The following is an 18,874-nucleotide window of genomic DNA, read 5'->3' on the forward strand; positions in this document are numbered from 1 at the left end:
GCTGAATTTAGAGCTAGTAGAAAAAACACTCAAGTTTAAAATCTACAGTTAAGATTTTGTGATCTCCATTCTGCTGAGTAAAGGGTTCAGGTTGACCTGCAGCTCGGCGCAAGAGTTCAGTGTGAAGGAGCGCAAATATTGGGTTTGGACGCTACACTGCCGCTGCAGCACCAACTCCTCGACGAGTCCAGGGCAGACAGGAAGTGGCCTCTTTTTAAAAAAACAAAACAAAACAAAAAAAAAAAAACACTCCCAGGCCAACGTAGGCAGCACGGGCAATAATGCACTTCTCTTTTTCTTTTTGACATAAGACAAGGGGAGACTTTGTACCAATAATTTAAAAAATATCAATATTACAATATAAAACATTTGACATTAATGACTGACAGCTGGGCCAGGGTGGCGAAATGGGGGCATAACTTAATCTTTTTTACACTGAGGATGGAGCAAGCAAATCCTTTTTCGTTCCTATTTCAAGGGTTTGTTTGTAAGAAAATTCTGAAATACTTCATTAAGCAGACATTCAAGTTACAGTATTGTTTTTGTTTTTTTCCCCGGACATGTATACAGTTGTACTGTAATACTTAAGATCACAAGTATTGCCTTTGAATGTTTATCCACAATTATCAGACATTTGGATCCTGGTGGAAGACAGAAACACCCCATTAATCTCAGGTTCTTTTTTTTTTTTTTTCTTTTTTTGGAGAGCAGTTGGAACACACTTTGAAATGGAGCGAGTCTGACTCAATATTCCATTACAGCAACTACATATGACAGTCACACACACACACACACACATACACATATTTGCTGGCTGGTGAACTAGTGCTCAGGCAGACAAAAACGATGAAATGACCTGTACAATATTGCTGTTCTGTTGTGGAAATGCACATCTTCAATAATACACATTTAGAAGGCCTTTATACTCCTACAGGAGACGCGGTCGCCATGAACACAGATGAGTGCAACTACTCGGACAGTGAGTATGTACACAGGCTTGTTTCTGCAAAGATAATAAACCACAGGAGATTTTTTTTTTTTTTTAAGGAAGGCTGAAAAGAGCTTACAGCGCTCAAGAGACATTGTACCAAAAGTGAAAAGGTGCTGGGCACCACATGAGAATAAAAAACGGGCTTATTGTACTTGAACACCCAAAAACAACTGAAGGCTGAGAGATCCTTCAGAAGGCTGCTTTTGCATGACAAGGTGGTTCTGGAGCCGCGGCGATGAGCTCAAAACAGCAGAGCTCCTGTGGTAAGAAGCGAGGCATTAGCTTGTTTTTGTGCTATGCACAGGTTCTTCAGAGGTGAGTAAACAGCAGATAAGAAAAGGTGAAGTACTTTTTTTTGTAATTGAAGTTATCGGTAAGGCCACATCAAATTGAAAAGTGTCCATCTTTTTGGAAAACCACTGGAGTTAAATGCCACCACAACTACAGCACACATTGGAAGAAACCTAGCTAGCTGCAGTTTTAAGTTTCACTACATTATGATACGTTAACAGTGACCAATAGAGCAACAGATACAGGATATAAGATATGTGAGCGGTTGGACTGTGTACACAGGAAGAATATACAGTACTAAGGCTATCCTTTTAAGTCAATGACTATGCTTGTTACATTAGTTTGAAAATGACAAACTGACTTGTTTTTGTAACTACGGAAGTCTAGTTTTTCATGTATTCTGCAAATGTTGCTATGGCTCCATGTGAGATGTACTGATGTGTATACTTTCCAAAGGAGACATAGCGCACATAGAGTATTGCAGGCAAGGCAGAGGCGTTGCTTAAAGCTTTTCTTTTTAAAGACTTCATAAAAACCAAATGAGAAAACATAGGCCCTCTGAGGTTATTCCCCTATTTAAAAAAAGAAAAATAATAATAATTAACCTTCGCTTATGCAAATAAACAACCCAAACTTCAGATTTTTTTTCCCCAACAGAAGAAGCAAGAGTATCAAAAAAAAAAAAAAAGTTCAATCCAAAGGACTGACAAAGCAGGCATTTGTAGCAAGGTCGCAATAACATACAGGTTGGGATTTTGGACCTCAAAGGGGGAAAACAAAGCCCAAGCTCAAAGGAAGAATAGAAACTATTTGGTAACAAAAGTGTACTATATGTTTAATACAAAAAAGGTATGGAGAAAAATGTACCTTTACTAAAGCTTATACAAGATCCTTGGTCCATAAAAACTATGTTATCGTCACGTTTTATGTGTGTCCCATTGCATCCTTGCGCTCCCTCCAACAACAATACATCCAGCCCCCTTTAGGAAACCACAAATAGATGCAAAATAACATAAAATAAAAAGGAATAATTATAAAACAAGTGTCGGGAGGGGGTTGGGAGCAAAAATATACTTTCCTTTCAAGAGATTTGTTTGTACACGGTGGATGTATTGTTGTGGTGGTTTCCATTCTTACAGCCGTAGAAAGGTGCTGGTGCTCTGAGCCTGCAGGAATTTCACTCATTCCAAACACCAGAACTGGATAGGCAGGTCCCGACAGTAACCACAGGAGAGGGGGCGTGTCAAGGAGCACTTCTCGCTTATTCCCGTTAGCTGACAGCGTTGTGATGTCACTCCTCCTTCAGTTTCCCCCTGCGTTTGCTACTTTCTCCCAACAATTTTTCCATTTCAGCTTCTTTGTATCCAAAATTAATACGCAGCACTTTAGAGTGAGTCAGTCTTTGTTATTATTTCCCATAGTCTTTATATACCTTGTGGTACATTTGCTCTCAAGGCATATAGTATTGAGTGGCCCCCTGTGTGCGTTAGGAGACCACAGCTGCGGCGGTGGAGGATGAGGATGTAACTCCTGCGTTGGAGGTGCTGTTGGGGCCGTAGATGCCGGGGCCGGCCTCCTGGCTGTTGTTGCTGAGCAGGCTGGAGTTTCCAGCCCGCAGGATGGCCCCGGCGGCACTGCAGTGTGGCCGCGGCCCGGGCTCCGGCGTGTAGGTGAAGGTCAGTGTGGTGGAATAGATGATGCCGTCGTTCCTAACCAACGTGACGGGCACCTGGACGGGCTGCCGCACCCAACGCCAGCCCTCGCGGAAGGCGGAGATGTCGGGCACCACGCACAGCATGCTCTCCGCACACCTGTACAGCGTTTGGTGGAAAGGAAACAACGCAGAGAGTGATGTTAGAGTTATCAGATTCTGTCTATGATACAAAGACAAGGGTCACTTTGCAATCTGCATTTAAAGCTAGTATGTTAACGTTAGTAGCAGCCCTAAGAAAGATTCCCTTTACAGGTTGATTGATGATAAAATGGAGAAAACTACCCTTTACCAAATGAGTGACTCTAAGGGGGCTTTCACACCTCGTTTGGTCTGGAATTTGGAACTTTTCAATTTGATCCAAATCCAAATTACAGGTGTGAAACCTCCCACGGACCAAACAGCCGAAATTTGGTTCGCCCAAAAGAGGAAGTCTGAGTCTGGCTCAAACTGAACCATGGTCCGGTTCGCATTTGTTGAATGGTTTTGACTTTCAGACCAAATACAGGAAGTTCTGGCAGGCTGGCATGGTCGTGGCCGGTTAATGGTGAAATGTTCTTTCCATTTTTGGATAATGGCCCCAACAGTGCTCACTAGAACTTTCAGAAGTTTAGATATTCGTCTGTATTTTGACACGTTCAATACTTATTTTCCCCGCTGTATCTCCAGAATGTCAACATTAGCAAGGAAAAACGGTCATGTTTTCAGCTTTGTGACAATGTGTACATTTTTCTAATTATCCAATGTGGTTTTAAATAATCTATTGAGCTTAGCAAGTAGGAAAACGTTCTGAAAGCAAAACACAAAATCTGAAAAACTCAACATCACCAAAATTGGAGATCAGGGTACCCCCAGGATTCATCATGTTAAATTTAGGACTTTTTAAGACCTTTTTAATACCACCTAAGATGAAATTGAATGCCAACTTCACGGCCATATAATGAAAAAATCAGTGTGGAGAGAAAACAATTATTGACCATGTAATGTTACCTGAATTTAATAAAACATTTTATTATAATCCTCCACAATCATATTTAATTCACAATAGCTTTGTAAGGTGTTTGTACTCTAATAGCATAAGATAATAAAGTATTTGTTGCATGAAGAGCTCTTATGCTACGAAACTAAAAATACAAAATAAATACGAGATAAAAAACAAAACGTGTGCATTTTGAGGTGTTACAATTAGCTCCACCTTGGCTAGATAAGATAATATTTAATGTAATATAATATGCCAATGTAAATGCCAACTGCTTCAGTGATGGTTTCATCCCGTTCTGCATTTGCATCTAAAGGCTGCTTGACAGCAGCGGGGATAAAGAGTTTTCCTCACGCACATCTGAGTGATGCCGTCAAATGTGCGCAGTGGCGGATCTAGAAAAGTTTACATGGGGTGGCGAGAGGTCTTGGCAGGGTGGCGTGGGAAGACGGTACACAGGAACCCCCATATGTAAATGGCTTGTGTGGCAAATAGAATTATCTTGTGCAATTTTACAGTTTGTTTGTTTGACATTTTGTTTGATCATAACTACTGACAAGAATAGAATAGCAAATAGAATATAATGTGTCTTATTTGATCAGTAATTATGATCAAACAAATGCTATGATAGAGAAACTGTAAAACATCATTAGATAATCTATGTATATATGTAAATCTTTACATATCTAACCCTATAACATATACAACAGAATAGAAATAGCCAAAAACTGAAAACATGTCATTTTACTGAAGGATATGTTATGCTACTGTACTGCAAATGATATGGAAGGAGAATTAAAACATACCATGGGGACCAGGGAGTTGCAGGCCTACCCTCTTCCTCTGCCTCCTGATCGCTCCCTGCCTCTGTCCCTCTCTCTGAATCTGCAGCCTCCTCTTCATCCCTCACAGTCCATTCTTCCTTTTCCTCTTCTCCTTCACTTCACTGGAGAAATCTCCATCTCCTTTTGTGGTCTCCTCCTGCTCTGACCCTCCTGGTCTCTCCAATTTACTGCCTTCTTCATTTCCCTCCTTCTCTTCCTCCTGTGCACTTTTCTCAATTTTCTTTGCAAAACAACTGGCAATATCCCCACTCTTAGCTTTCCTTTTCACTTTTTGGCTTCAGCTAATCTGTCCAGCTACTCTGGCCTGCAAAAGTCAAGATGTGAAAAGCTCTGGTTATCCTTGTATTACATTACACTGTAGGGCCATGTAGCTAATAAGTAGCCTATACCAAATATAAAATCAGAAAAGATGTATCACATGCACACAACAGTTATGTTTAGACTAGCCTACTTAATCCCATTGTATTTGTTGTTTTCCCAGTTTGACAGTAAAGGATGTAACCTGGTAAAGCCTTATTGCTGTGATATGTGAGAGTAAGTGGATGTTATAGTAGTCATACTGCTTAACTAACTAATCAAATACAAATGATCAAGCACTGTGTGCTTGATCAGTGCGTTTGTAACGTAACGCCACGGCAACCCTCTGTAAACGTTATGAATTCAAACATGACAGTTTTTAATATTTTGTATTAAGCTTTATTAAGCTGCTTGTCTTTACTAAAATCAAAACTAATCAAAGGGCAGAATGCTCTTACAAATCACGAGGGAGCAATTTCACTTTTGGCTTACCTAACAGACGTGCTGTTATTGCTGATGCTGAATCGCCATGCTGAATCACCATTGGCATACATTACATTCATTACAAATTTAACTTCAAGTTAAACGTGTGTTTAAACTTCACCTGGGGAAACTGACTTTACCTTCAGAGGCTCGGGGTATCTTAAAATATCCAATATTGCCATAAAGCAGAGCTGTTACTGATTTGCAACATTGCCCACATTCTGACGGTTGACAAATTGTCAAATTGTCAAATTGCCTAACCCCAAGTCTATTATATGTTTAAATTTATACAGCAGAACAGAGACTTTTATTATATATGAAGCAACAACAATAATAATCTCAGAGGTCAGAAGCACTGCAGTCAGGGAGGTCCCACTGTTTTGCTGACAGTGGTCATATTGGACTTTCATGTTCCCACATCGTCTCTGGCTCACTATTGCTTGGTGGGTGGTACTGATAAACACAGAAAATGTAATCAGTCTATAAAACTCAACATGACAGAGGAAAAGCTAAGGCATTTTCCAAGGGGGCTTTTAAAAGGTCTCGTCAAAAATAACCACAGGTTTGAAGCCGAAGGTTTATACCGTACAACTTGATTTATAAGATTTAGGCCATTACGCATTCATAGGATCTGCAGCATTAAGTCTGACAGAGAGCATTTTGAAAGCTTTAATGCATTTAAAATACACTGTACACTATTAATATCTTCATTATATTCATTGAAACTAAACTCCATCATTTTCTATGGCTGTATGATCCCTAATAAATCCTCAAATTAGTCGTAATGGACTATTTCTATGTTAATGAGGAAAAAAAAAAAATTCTAATGAGACAATGGATCTCATTTTGGCCAAGAAATGGAAAGAGTCCTTCAAGTAAACTGGTGAATTACAGTGTGAATAAAGAGTCAGAGGCAGGGGAAGAAACAATACAAATGTACATAGTAAATTTACCTAGAATTAGGCTAGTATTGCCGCGGTAGTCGGGGTTACCGGTGTTACACAGTGTCTGTGCATAAACAGCTTACATTATTTGCCCAGGGTCAGTTTGCTTTTTTTATAAAAATAAAACCCATTTAGTTCATTTTTGCATATGAGCGCCCACGTGAAAGTGTCTGCTCCGCTTCGTAGAGCAGCAGAAGTAGTACAGAAGTACAAAGTAGCAGGAGTCAGATTTCACTCATCAGGATGATAATGGAGGATTTGGTGTCAAAGTGAAAAGAAAAAGCGCAGAATCCAATCATTTATATCATAAATATTTATATAATTTATAATAGATTATAAGTGTGTTTTCTTGCCCAGCCCAATTGGTTAACATCATATTTATATACAGTCTATGGTTAACATGGGCGCTGAAGGGAAGCAGGCAGGGCTTCCGCCTCGTCTCAACCCGGCGGCTGCCAAAATGGGCAGGGCAGCAAAAGCTGTAATGCGTTTGCAACGTGATCAGTAACATTGGTGTTGTCACAGGTTTATTAACCGGTGGGATCCCTAAAGCAGGTGTGACCACATGCGCACGCAGCGACCAGCAGTGAGAGTTTGTGCGTTTGGTGTTTTAAACGTGTCTTTTAACGTTTTAAACTTGGTGTCATGGTTTTCTGTAAAGAATAGGAACTCCCTTAATCAAGTTGTGAAATGGTCCAGTAAGCCTATCGGTGAATCCCAGATGTACCCAGCGTCCCTGTACTGTAGACAGCTACAGCGGATAACGGATTCCATTTTAAATGACAGCTTGCACCCTTTGCACAAGGACTTTCAGCTTCTCCCTTCTGGAAAGAGGTTTTAAGTTCCAAGGTGTGAAATGAATCACTATAAAAACAGCTTTGTCCCAGCTGCAATCACACTAATGAACAAGCTGAACAAGAACATTTGCGCAAAAACTTTCTGGAGCCTGTATTTGTGTGTCTATTATTTATTCAGTAATTGGCTTTTAGAATATTTTATTTAGTTTTTCCTTTTCTATGTATTTTGGATGCCCTGCACTTTTTAACTGCGCAGCAAATTTACCTACGGGTATAAATAAAGTAACCTGAACCTGATTAAAGTAACCTGAACCTTTAAGAAAAATGAAATGGATGCAAAGACACACCTGTACATGGTCTCGGCCTCAACGTCTCCGAACCAGACCCGCAGATTTGGAGTGAAGTTCTGTCCTGTCAGCTCCAGCATGGCGACATCGCCTCCACCGTTTAGCTGCAGACAGAGAAGATCATTTAGTAACCTCGCAGATATAGGACTCAACATACACTACACTACACTGTGACCAGGTTTATGTTCAGGAAAGCTTTTGTTTTTTTTTTTGGGGCGGGGGGGAAACGGACTCTTCAGTGTGTACCTGTAAGCTCTCTACCACAGGCACAGGGGTGACAGGCGAGTGGACGGGGCCCATGCCCTCATAGAAAGTGTATTCAGCCTTGTCTGTGCTGATGATTGTCCAGGAGGCGCCGTCGTTGATCATCTCCTTGTTTGGTTCCTTTGGGCATGGAGTGGCCTGGCAGAAGGGGAAGAAGGGGAGACATGACCTCAAAGCACATCAGGGGCAGAGATAACCACCGATGGTTACATCCAATCAAGACTACTCTCCTCAAGACTGCAATCAAAAGGTCCATCTTTACAACCTTCAAAGTAAGTAGTAATGCTGGAGCTGAGTGGACTGCACACTCTTCTTCAAAGAACAAAATAGCACCCTGTTCTTGAACATCCCCATACCGTATAATAAAGACGAAGAATAGATGCAGAATTGAGCTCAAATTTACTTCCAATTCCCTATTTCAGAATGCTAAAGCAATCATCCGGTGAACAGTGTAGGATTAATTGCACCTGAGGGTGAAGTGACCTCCTCCATGGATTCATGTCTCCACGTGAAGAGATGTCAGATGTAATAAAGTGCTACTAACTTGAAACTGGATGATCCTTTCTTGGGAAAGGCACAGGTACATGCGTTCTGTGTCCTTCAGGTAGAAGGCACACTTGTGGAGCTGGGAGACGGGGTCATCGGCATCCAGCAGCGCCGTCTGCTTGTCCACTTTACGGATGATCTGACAGGAGAAGAAAGAGAGGGATTAGACAACTGTAAGATAGAAGGGAGAATGGAGAGAAGGGAAAGGGAAGGATGGAAACATAGCAGGGGGGAGGACAGGAAAGGGAAAACAAGGAAGAAAGTCAGCCAGGAATGAGGGAAAGAAAAAGACAGAATAGTGGAAGAAAAACAGTCAAGAAAGATGGATGGACAGAGGGAAGGCAAAAAGAAAGCTCAGTAGGTGCTTTTTTAAATCACTACTAACTGTAAAGGAACATGAGACTAATGCCAGGAAAACATTCTTTGGACAAACACGGTCTACAAGTTATTTTTATATTTATGTTAAATTAATATTTTTGACATTTTGGGAAACAATTATTCGCTTTCTTGATAAAAAGTTATATGACGATTGATACCAGTCTCATCTCCAAGCCTGGAAACGGGGAAACAGCTAGCCTGGCTACAAAATCCAAATACCAGGACCAAAATTCTGAAATTAACACGTATCTTGTTTGTGTAATCTTAAAGGTCCCATGGCATGAAAATTTCACTTTATGAGGTTTTTTTAACATTAATATGAGTTCCCCCAGCCTGCCTATGGTCCCCCAGTGGCTAGAAATGGTGATAGGTGTAAACCGAGCCCTGGGTATCCTGCTCTGCCTTTGAGAAAATGAAAGCTCAGATGGGCCGATCTGGAATCTTCCCTTTATGACATCATAAGGGGAAAGGTCACCTCCCCTTTCTCTGCTTTGCCCGCCCAGAGAATTTGGCCTGCTCATGAGAAAGAGAGAGACATCATGGCTTGCAAACAAGGGGGTAAGCTTCTCCTCGGACCACGAACCTCCTATGGCGCCATTTTAATGCTACAAAGCAATCACCCCCGTTAGCATCCCATTGACTGCCATTCATTTTGACGTCACTTTGACAGAGAATAACTTTACATCTGAAGAGTTTAAAGACTATTTGTCCATTGTTTATTTATAAAGAAACACGACAATGTATAAAAGGCTCCATTACCTTGTATCTCACGTTATGGCTCCGTAGCAGACGTTTTTGTAAAAATAGGCTAACGATTGTGTCATAACCACGCGACTTACTGTCGCATAGTAGAGGAATTACCGTATAGTACAGGAGTAGCGCGCAGGCAGTTTCGTCTCACATTAGCTGTTTAAGTGTAATTACTAATGTTAACTATCACTTTAGTGATCAATAATTAGCCTGTGCCTATGTTATCTCCTTACATATACCTACGCTCTCCGTCTCTGCAAGATTGGGAATTATTGAGATTTCTCTTGGCACAGCTACCAGAAGACTTCCAACTTTCAGACAGGTTGCTCACGGCACATTTACGTCGTCTCTCTCAGTTGGAGGCTGCGCAGTACGCTCAGTGCTCACCAGAAAAGTGCTTCTAACGGCCTTCACTGGTCTCCGTCCAGAGCAACGGGATCTGTTGGTCCACTCTTATATATAGTCTATGCTTGCAAACGAGCGAAGCATGGCAGTTGGTCAAGGCCACACCCCCACCCAGCCCCCCCTCTCTCCTCCTCAATAGCATTTAAAGCTACAGACACAGAAATGGCACATCCTAAGTAAAGCTCATTGTGGGACTGGCTCTAGTGGCTGTAATTCTGCACCAAGGCTGAATTTTGGGAAAGAGACTTCAGATTTAGTATTAGGGGACCACCGAGGTCTATATAAAGGCATCCAAAAAGCAGCATGTCATAGGACCTTTAATAAAGAAAAACAAATATATTGACAACATAAAGACCTTTCCAGTGAAGATTTTCCCCGAAAAAGTTGGTCTAATATTTCAAATTATTCCTTTAAATGGTTGGCATGATTTGGGTTTCATTTTCCTTTATTATATTCTCTTAGCTGATGATGTAATGAATCAACATTCACTGCTGGGATCATTAATGTTTCTATTTCTGTTCTGTTTTTGTTTTTTGTTTTTTTACCAGTCTGGGCAGGGCCATGCCAGTGACAGAGCAAACCAGTTTGACTGTCTGGCCGTAGTGGATGTAACCGTCTCTCACAGTGAACTCTTCTCCTTCTGACTCCTCGTCATCCACTGAAAAAGCACCATGCATGACAAAAAAGGTCAGTGCTGCAACAAAGCTTCAACATTTTCTATATACTCAAACCCACATTCAATCAATCTCTTTCTTTGCCCGTGATGAATGAGCTGTGTAATAACTATAATACAGCATGGGTTACCTTTACATGAAGACAATGTGACAAGCTGTCAAAACACATTCCTCACTTAACTCCGTTGATTTTAAGCCTTTCTAACTTAATGTGTTTGTACTTGTGTTACAGCAACAGTTCTGGCTGAATGAGACTTACACAGGTGGATGTAAAAGGCGCCCCACTGCTGGGAGCTGGCGTGAAAGTTGCCGCCCTCCACGTGTAGATAGCGTGTGCTGACTGTTTGGGACCGAAGCCGGTTGAACAGTGCCACCTTGGTCCCTGATGCAATGCACACTGTGGACAAACATGAACAAGAACACACAAAGACGGACCGGTTACATAACAACCCAAACATGACATGTCGCTTACATGTCAGCTGTGTTAACAGGGTGATAATCTCAGCAGAGGTGATGTGTACACTACAGGTGTGCTACTTGTGACATAACTGGGTTACTGGACACATTTAAGTGAAGCTACACTGCCCTCTAGTGGTTAGAAAAATAATACTGATAATAAGCTTAATAATAACCTGTTGTTACAGCACCTTTAAAAAAAAAATAGGAAAAAATTCAGCAAATAAATAAACTAACTAAAGTAAATAAATAAATGTAAAGAAATTAAATAAAAATACATAATAAAACAAGATTTAAATAAATTCCATAGTGAAATAAGTAAATCAGTCAGCAATATAAAAAAAATACAAATGCCTGACATTTCAGTGCTTTCCATAGTTTATTTTTTCTAAAAACAATGAGTTTTTATGCCTAATTTTCTGTTTTGTGCTACACTTACACTTTTTATCCTTTTTTCTTAAATCCTTTTTTTTTTTTTTTTTAATCCTGCTGTGTGAAATCTATCGCAATGACATAAATTTGACTGAAGAATATAACCACGAAGTAAAGATGTCGGCAACATTTTTGTACTACAACAAACCACAGCTATTGACAAACAAAAGAGATTAGTGTACACGACCATCAAAACTCATCAGTATCCCCGGCACAAGTAACCGACAAAAAAAATGTGAATGAGACACAGACGAATGCAAACTTACAGTCAGCGTTTTTGAGGGACTGCTTCTTTTTGGAGGGCTTGGAGATGACTTTGATCCTCTTGCTGAGGAAGACACCGATGTCAGTGCTGTTGCCGTAGAACATCTTGACAGACAACATGAAGTGCTTTCTCTTGTCGGAGTCGGATATGTACAAGGTTTTGGCAGTGCAATAATTCTGGGTGGACATGGTGGGGAGGCAGAAATCAGAACACATTAGATCTTTCTTTTTTTTCTTGCTGCAAATGATTAATTCTGTGAAACGTTTCCTAAAATAGACAGACACACAAAGTGACACAAGAACACCGTTCACATTCCTATATTTTCTGAGCAACTTCAGTGATGATTCACCTCATCACCTGTTACATAATTTTCACCACTGTCATCGGAAACATGGTTAGAAAAAAAGAACCTTCAAATGCACTGAAGGCAAAATGACAGACTTCCAGTAAAGTGCCTGGAGTGAAGGTGTGTAGCCATGGCAGCTTCAAGTGAATAACTAGAATAGGTTTTCTTGTGAAGGTAAATAACAGAGTGACACTGTGTGTGTGTGTGTGTGTGTGTGTGTGTGTGTGTGTGTTGTACCTTTCCCTCTAAGTTAAGCTGTTGCATTTCTTGGTCGCTGTTGCCGATGCCGATGAAGGCACAAGGCTGCGACTCCTGCTCGGAGCAGCCGTCTCGCTCCATCTGTTCCTTCTTTTTCTTCCAGCCACTGCCCATCAGGTAGACGCAGGGAGGAGGGCAGAAGAACCTGGACACATGCACACATATTTATGAATTTTTTAATCAAATCCTTAGACCGTCTGAAAAATGCGCTGTTTTCTCCTTCATTGATGTTCACTTAAGCATCTGCTAATGTAAAAAACACTTAAGTGGTTACCTGTTGAGCTGAGTGGGTCCACATGTTTGCAACAATTTTTGCCCCTGTAACTTGTATTTCAGTCTGTTACTTTAAATATAAGTGTTTTTATTTCCACTTGCCTGGACGAAAAAGAAAAAAATAACATCTGCATGGCTTTAAGATAGACTTCTACATTATTTGTCCTAAAAAAAAAAGTAAAACACATCAACAGAGTAATAATATTTTTGAAAAGTACATTTCAAGGACAAAACTGCTGGACAAGACAGCAATTTAGTCTGGATGTGAGCACCTACAAAAAAAAAAAAAAAGAAAAGGACAATGTGCATCTCTTAATTTACACCAGAAGAGGGCAGACCTGTGCTAAGCTTCAACAAGACAGTCAGAAACTTTCATCATCATACTATTATATACAATTGAACTAAGCACTATTTCCTCAAGCTGTCAAGCCTAATTTAGCAGATGTTAATATGAGCAGTCCAGCATGAAACTCATCTGTTGAAATAAATATTAACCATTATTCAAGAAAAAAGGTAACTTTTTCCATTTCGGGATTTCGTACTTTTTTTGCTCTTCTCTGTTAAAATACTTTAACGTCAAGTACAGAACTCCATTAAGAAAAATGACAACTTAAGCCTTGTCAAAAATGTGAAATCAACTCATCACTGAACCAGCATAACTTCATGTGCGTCAGTGTGGAACTGGAAAGGGACCTATTTCGCAACACCACTGTCTGTCTCTGTGGGTGTTTGTCTACTTTCACCTCCTAAAAAAGTGCAGACAGAAATAGGGAGACAGCACATTTGCATTCTCCATGCACCCACTTTCTTGGGCTCCCTTATTACAATACAGACAGAAGTAATCAGAGGTGCGAGACAGACGTACTGTGACTCTGATTGACCAGAAATCCCTTTAGCTGAGCACACTCATTCAGACACTTGTTTGTGATCCGGATGGACGCTCTACTGGCTATAAATATGTAGTTTTCAGCCTTGCATCGGCACGGCATTGAGCAACTCACAATCCAGCAATACTGACACTGAACCTATACAAGCGTGCATGTGACAAGAGTGGTTGAATGGGTCCTCTCACTGCCATTTGTCTCAGTAGTGTCACTTTAAGTGGACAAGACAGCTACAATTTATCTGAGGAATTCATCTCAATCTCAACCTTTCACCATCTTTCTCTCATGGTGTGCTCCAACTCTCTGAGGTGTTTCAGAGTTGGCCCGCAACGGCTGATTTGTCAAGAGATAGGCCTGATGAGATAGCAAGCAGCGCTACAGCTCGGGTCAAGAAAACAGGCGGATGATGGAGAGCTGAAGAGAGTTGCATAATGAGCGAGAGAAGGGGAAGGAAAAAGCTATAAAAAGTTTGAGAGTGAGCGGTAAAAAGGTGAGAGCAGAGTTACAGAAAGGGTTTGAGGCAGAAAAGATGAGTTTGAGAAAAAAAAAGTGATCACCCTGCGTGGAAATTACAACAAAGACAGACAGCAACAGGTTAAGTTGCACTGTATACCTCTGAGACCTGTTACACCGAAATGCTCCATGGTTTCACCAACACATTCCAGCGAGAGCCTTTTATCTCCCCTATATTCCCATCGCCCCCAACTCCCTCTCCTTGCGCCTCTCTGTGGCCTTCACCTGAACGTGGCCTCACACACGAGGTCGCCACTCATTTCCTCCTCTGACCTTTTGCTATGGGAGGTCAGAAAGGTCCAGGTACCCACACTGCGCGCAGGCAAGCTGGAATGTGTGGTTTTCATTCACCCCTTAGCCTGAATGCAATGAAGGCGGCCAAGTTTGTGTTTCCACATGATGCCAATAACTCCCTTTAAGGCTTAGCTGTTTGTAATCAGTGTCCTCAACAACAGGTCAGTGTGTATAAAGGCTTGTAAAACAGCATTTATAATAAGAGGTTAAAACATTCTCACAAGTGAATCTTTACCCTTGTTTGAAAAAACAACAAGGAACTGAAATTGCAGTGAGACACGACAAAATTTGAATATAACACGCCTCTTTTTTTTTTTTACTTTAAAAGGAATATTTCATCAGGTTAGATGAGATAGCACTCTCATATCTGTCTAAAGGCCCTGACACATCAAGCCGAACAAGTCAGGCACATAACTCCCTGTAAAACTACATTTCAGTTTTTGATTAAACAAACAAGGCATACCTAGTCAATTAGTGAGCTTAAGAGGTGCTGGTAGATAGATTTTGTTGCCTTTTGTTGTTAAGTAACTGGCTGCTGGCTATAGTTTCAAATTTATTGAACAGGCATGAAAGTCGTGTCAATCTTCTCATCTAACTTTCAGCAAGAAAGCAAATTTCACAAAATGATGAACTATTTCTCTGAGAGTGGAAGGAAATCCATCTTCTGAATGTGAAGTGTTACTCCTACCCAGACAGCCAGAGAGATTACACATACTGATGGTGATCTATCCGTTTAACCTTCAAAAACCTTCTCAGCCTTATTTTATTTTCTCAAATCCAACAACTTCCAATGATTATCAAGGCCTGAGGTAACCTTGATCATACCAGGGTCATACCTTTTCTCATTGCCATAGGATTTCTGTGCAACTTTTGCGTGCAGGATCATGACAGTTTGGTCACCTCGCTCCTTCAGGTAATTCCTCATCGCTTCTCTGCAAGATGAAAAGAGGGAAACAGAAAAAAAGAGAGAGAAAGTTGTCCATTAACAAGCCATTTTGTGATCTAGCAGATGAGGGGATATTGGGTGCGTGGAAACTTAAAGCTGAAGCAGAGGGAGCCTCAAGGCTTGATGTGGGGGTCACTGTGTATTGTCGAGCAGGTTTTAAAAAGGCGACGCTTTAGTGTAAAACAAAAAACAAAACAAAAAAAACATGTGAAGTATGGAATGAGAACATACATAAACACACATGCACACATACAGTACACTCGCAATGACCTCTGAAAAGCCTGCACATTCTGCTAGCCAAAAAAGCTATGTTCTCCCCCAGCTGGGTCAGTTTGAAGTGGGGGTGGGCTGAAACGTTAATGACCAGCTCAGGGGGACAGTGAGGAGCATGAGGGACAAGAGAGGGGAGGAGGAAGAAACGCAGAGGGGTGGGGGGGTGGAAAAAGAAAACACCAGAGCTGAAAAAACAAAAACAACAGAGCTGAGCTCACCAGCAAAGATTCCTCATCTCATGTCAAAATGTTGCAAGGTCCGCGCTCCAATTACTTCTGTCAACTCCAAACCCTCCCACACCTCCTTTACACAAACAAGCCTCAAATAATTTTAATATCTGGGAGACCAGTGGAGCTTATGCTGGTCTGAAAAGCAAGAGGTCAAAGATCAGGCTTAGATGCACAATTAAGACGCATCATATGCATGGACATCAACACACCCTGACCCAATCCACGCACATGCACAGATGTCAGTGACACCTGACAAGGTAGGGTGCTTCAGAGGGCTTCCCACTCAGACACACACAGCTTTCCACTCTGCCACGCAATGCTGGGCCGCACACTCGGGTTGGACAGGGCCTTTTGTTATGAAAAGCAAGGGGCCCCTCGCAGTGTGTGTGTGTGTGTGTGTGTGTGTGTGTGTGTGTGTGTGTGGGAGGGGGGTACAGAAGAGGAGGAAGGCTGAGAGGGATTTTGGTTCATCCATTTCATAATGGACTGGGAAACGTTTAATTCCTCGCCTCACTGTGTGATGAGACAATTATTTTTCGGGATGAAAGCTGTAATTTAAGTCTTGCGGCAAAATAAAATTATGCTCTGTTGTTTTTTCAATATTTTCTAAATTACTCTGAAAAACGATAGCGATGGAGGTACAATCCTAGAATTCCAACATTTGAGGCCATTTAACTGATCTGATGCAGTCCGATACCATTTATGCACGACATGGAGAAAATTATTTTCTTTTCTTAAATCAAGCCAGGGGAAAACAAAGGTGCACACGACTCAATCTGACTTGTTTGCAAGGATGGGCTTCACTTTTTCTTATGTTTACATTAACTGACCTAACCTTCCTCTGGGGCTAAAGTGAATGATACACTCACCAGGGTCATACTCAGATACAGACACAATAACATTACATTACATGTCATTTAGCTGACGTTTTTATCCAAAGCGACTTACAATTGCTATATATGTCAGAGGCCACACGTATCTGGAGCAACTATGGGTTAAGTGTCTTGCTCAGGGACACATTGGTTGATGTATCGCAGTGGGAATTGAACCCAGATCTCCCACACCAAAGGCATGTTTCGAATCCACTGCGCCATCACCACCCAAGGGAGGCTCCTGAGCTCACAGCTATGATTGATTATATGGAGAACACACAGTTCAAACCTGCAGAGCACATGTCACTGGACACCTCTGATGATGCCTGTGACCGGCGACATTTACCGGAAGGGTGACATCTTAGATAAAACAACACACAAACACACACACACCGGGGTTGCATGGTAAGCAGCTTAACCACTAGGGCACCTTGACGCAGTTATTTTTAAAGCAAAAATGCCAAATTTAACCTTCCAGATTCCCAAATATGAGGGTTTGATGCTTTTCTTTGACATATGTGGCACTACAATGTATATATTATATTATAGTTTTAAGACAGTTGGTCATACAAAACCAGCAGTATTAAAACGGTACCATGCGTTATAGGGAAATAAACAGCATTTTTCAGATATTTTATACAGACCAAACAATAAATCACTGAATCCATAAAAATAAGCAGCAGCATTAATAAGGAAAAACCAAACTCAGCTTTATATGCAAACAATCTAAACCATTTATTTCCAAGTGTGCTGGTAACTAAACTGCCCTGCTGGATATGCCCTGTATTTGAACACCACCTTGCAAAGTCTAAATCAGTCTAAGTCTAATCACTTCCCCCAAAAAGCTAAAAGTTGAATCAGCCACATACCTCTGCCCCTTAAATCGATCTTATATGCGGGTCAAGACAGTGAGTAAATATTCAAAATACATTGGTGCATGCATAGTTATCTTATGACCCAAGAATCTCATAATAGTGTTGGTTAGGTTTCGTGCAACAGCCCTGAATTGTGGTTAACACTGTTTCACTACTCACCAAACAGTTCCAGACCATTGTGGCTAAGTTGGGGAGAGACGATTCCCCCATCAAGACAGAAAAGCTCCACCATACGCCTAAGCTTTCACTCACAGTGGTTCTTCATGTATTGTCATCTGCAATGCCCTGCTATCCACTTCACTGCTATCCATAAATAACCCCTGAATAGATAACAAAGATGCCCCACATGTGGCAGCACTCAAATGAAACTGAATACTCTGGGATCAAATGAATTATATAAATCCAGTGGTGGGTCCATCTTTACAAACGTGTATTGTGTAGCCAAGCATTGTTGAAACCTGCAGAATTTTAGATTAAATTCTAGTATGTATAAAATGATGCTCTAAAATATTTCCATCTGACATAATGTTGCAGCCATAAAAATCATGGTATCTTGGCTTTGGATTATTTTGAATAAAAAAATACACACACACACACACACACACACTAGGGCTGTCAAAATAACGCGTTAATTTTGATTAATTAATCTGAGAAAAAATTATGCGTTAAAAAAAAATAACGCAGATTAATCTATTCCATATTGACGTTTGACCCGGAGCCGTTCTAGCCACCATTGGACTGTAAAATGAAGGAAGGAGAAGAGAATGTGCTGCCTTGATCATTAATTGGAACATTTACTTGTAAAAATCTTCTTCCTGCCAACCCTGGCTACCGAAATCTGGTGCCACTGATATGTCTGCGCTTCTCTCTGATGCTCTGAAGACGATACAGACAACACAAACACCGCTGCACGTGACGCTAGTTAACACTATACTCGACAGCAGCTAACGTTAGCCTACCGCTAGCTAGTAGCTGGATTAAAAACGGTTAAAATGCTGACAGCTAATGCTAAACGGTGTAAAGTTTGACTGTGTTTTACTGTAGCGGATTCAACACTGGTATGTAACAATCTGCAGCTGCCGTCGGAAAAACAACACAGACGGTGCGACCAATGAAACTGGTAAACTACAGCCTCGTGGTGCATTTGAAGTTATTGTAAATGTCCTTTTCCCATCGTTCAACAGCAATTTACTAGTGAAATAAGTTATTGTTATACATTATTATTAAATCATTTAATTTTGATTGATTGAGATAT

General features: G+C 41.0%; 1 protein-coding gene across 3 annotated transcripts in view; it reads right to left on the bottom strand.

Annotated features, from left to right (window-relative positions):
• Positions 1–464: 464 nt before the first annotated feature.
• The window catches only part of rbpjb (recombination signal binding protein for immunoglobulin kappa J region b), a 57,827-nt gene continuing 39,417 nt past the window's right edge, over positions 465–18,874 (bottom strand). The window contains exons 3-11 of one of the 3 annotated variants that reach the window (XM_031289838.2): positions 15,260–15,355; positions 12,439–12,604; positions 11,857–12,031; positions 10,962–11,099; positions 10,574–10,686; positions 8,494–8,634; positions 7,932–8,087; positions 7,686–7,789; positions 465–3,093 (exon numbers count right to left, since the gene is read on the bottom strand). In XM_031289838.2, coding sequence (XP_031145698.1) covers positions 2,769–3,093; positions 7,686–7,789; positions 7,932–8,087; positions 8,494–8,634; positions 10,574–10,686; positions 10,962–11,099; positions 11,857–12,031; positions 12,439–12,604; positions 15,260–15,355 — 1,414 coding nt within the window. In that variant the 3' untranslated portion in view covers positions 465–2,768. Of the gene's footprint in view, positions 3,094–4,910; positions 5,122–7,685; positions 7,790–7,931; positions 8,088–8,493; positions 8,635–10,573; positions 10,687–10,961; positions 11,100–11,856; positions 12,032–12,438; positions 12,605–15,259; positions 15,356–18,874 lie in introns of those variants that run through there. The other 2 variants (XM_031289840.2, XM_031289839.2) reach the window with 2 other exon arrangements.

This window comes from Sander lucioperca, chromosome 17 (genome assembly GCF_008315115.2).
Source record: "Sander lucioperca isolate FBNREF2018 chromosome 17, SLUC_FBN_1.2, whole genome shotgun sequence".
Classification (NCBI taxonomy): Eukaryota; Metazoa; Chordata; class Actinopteri; order Perciformes; family Percidae; genus Sander; species Sander lucioperca.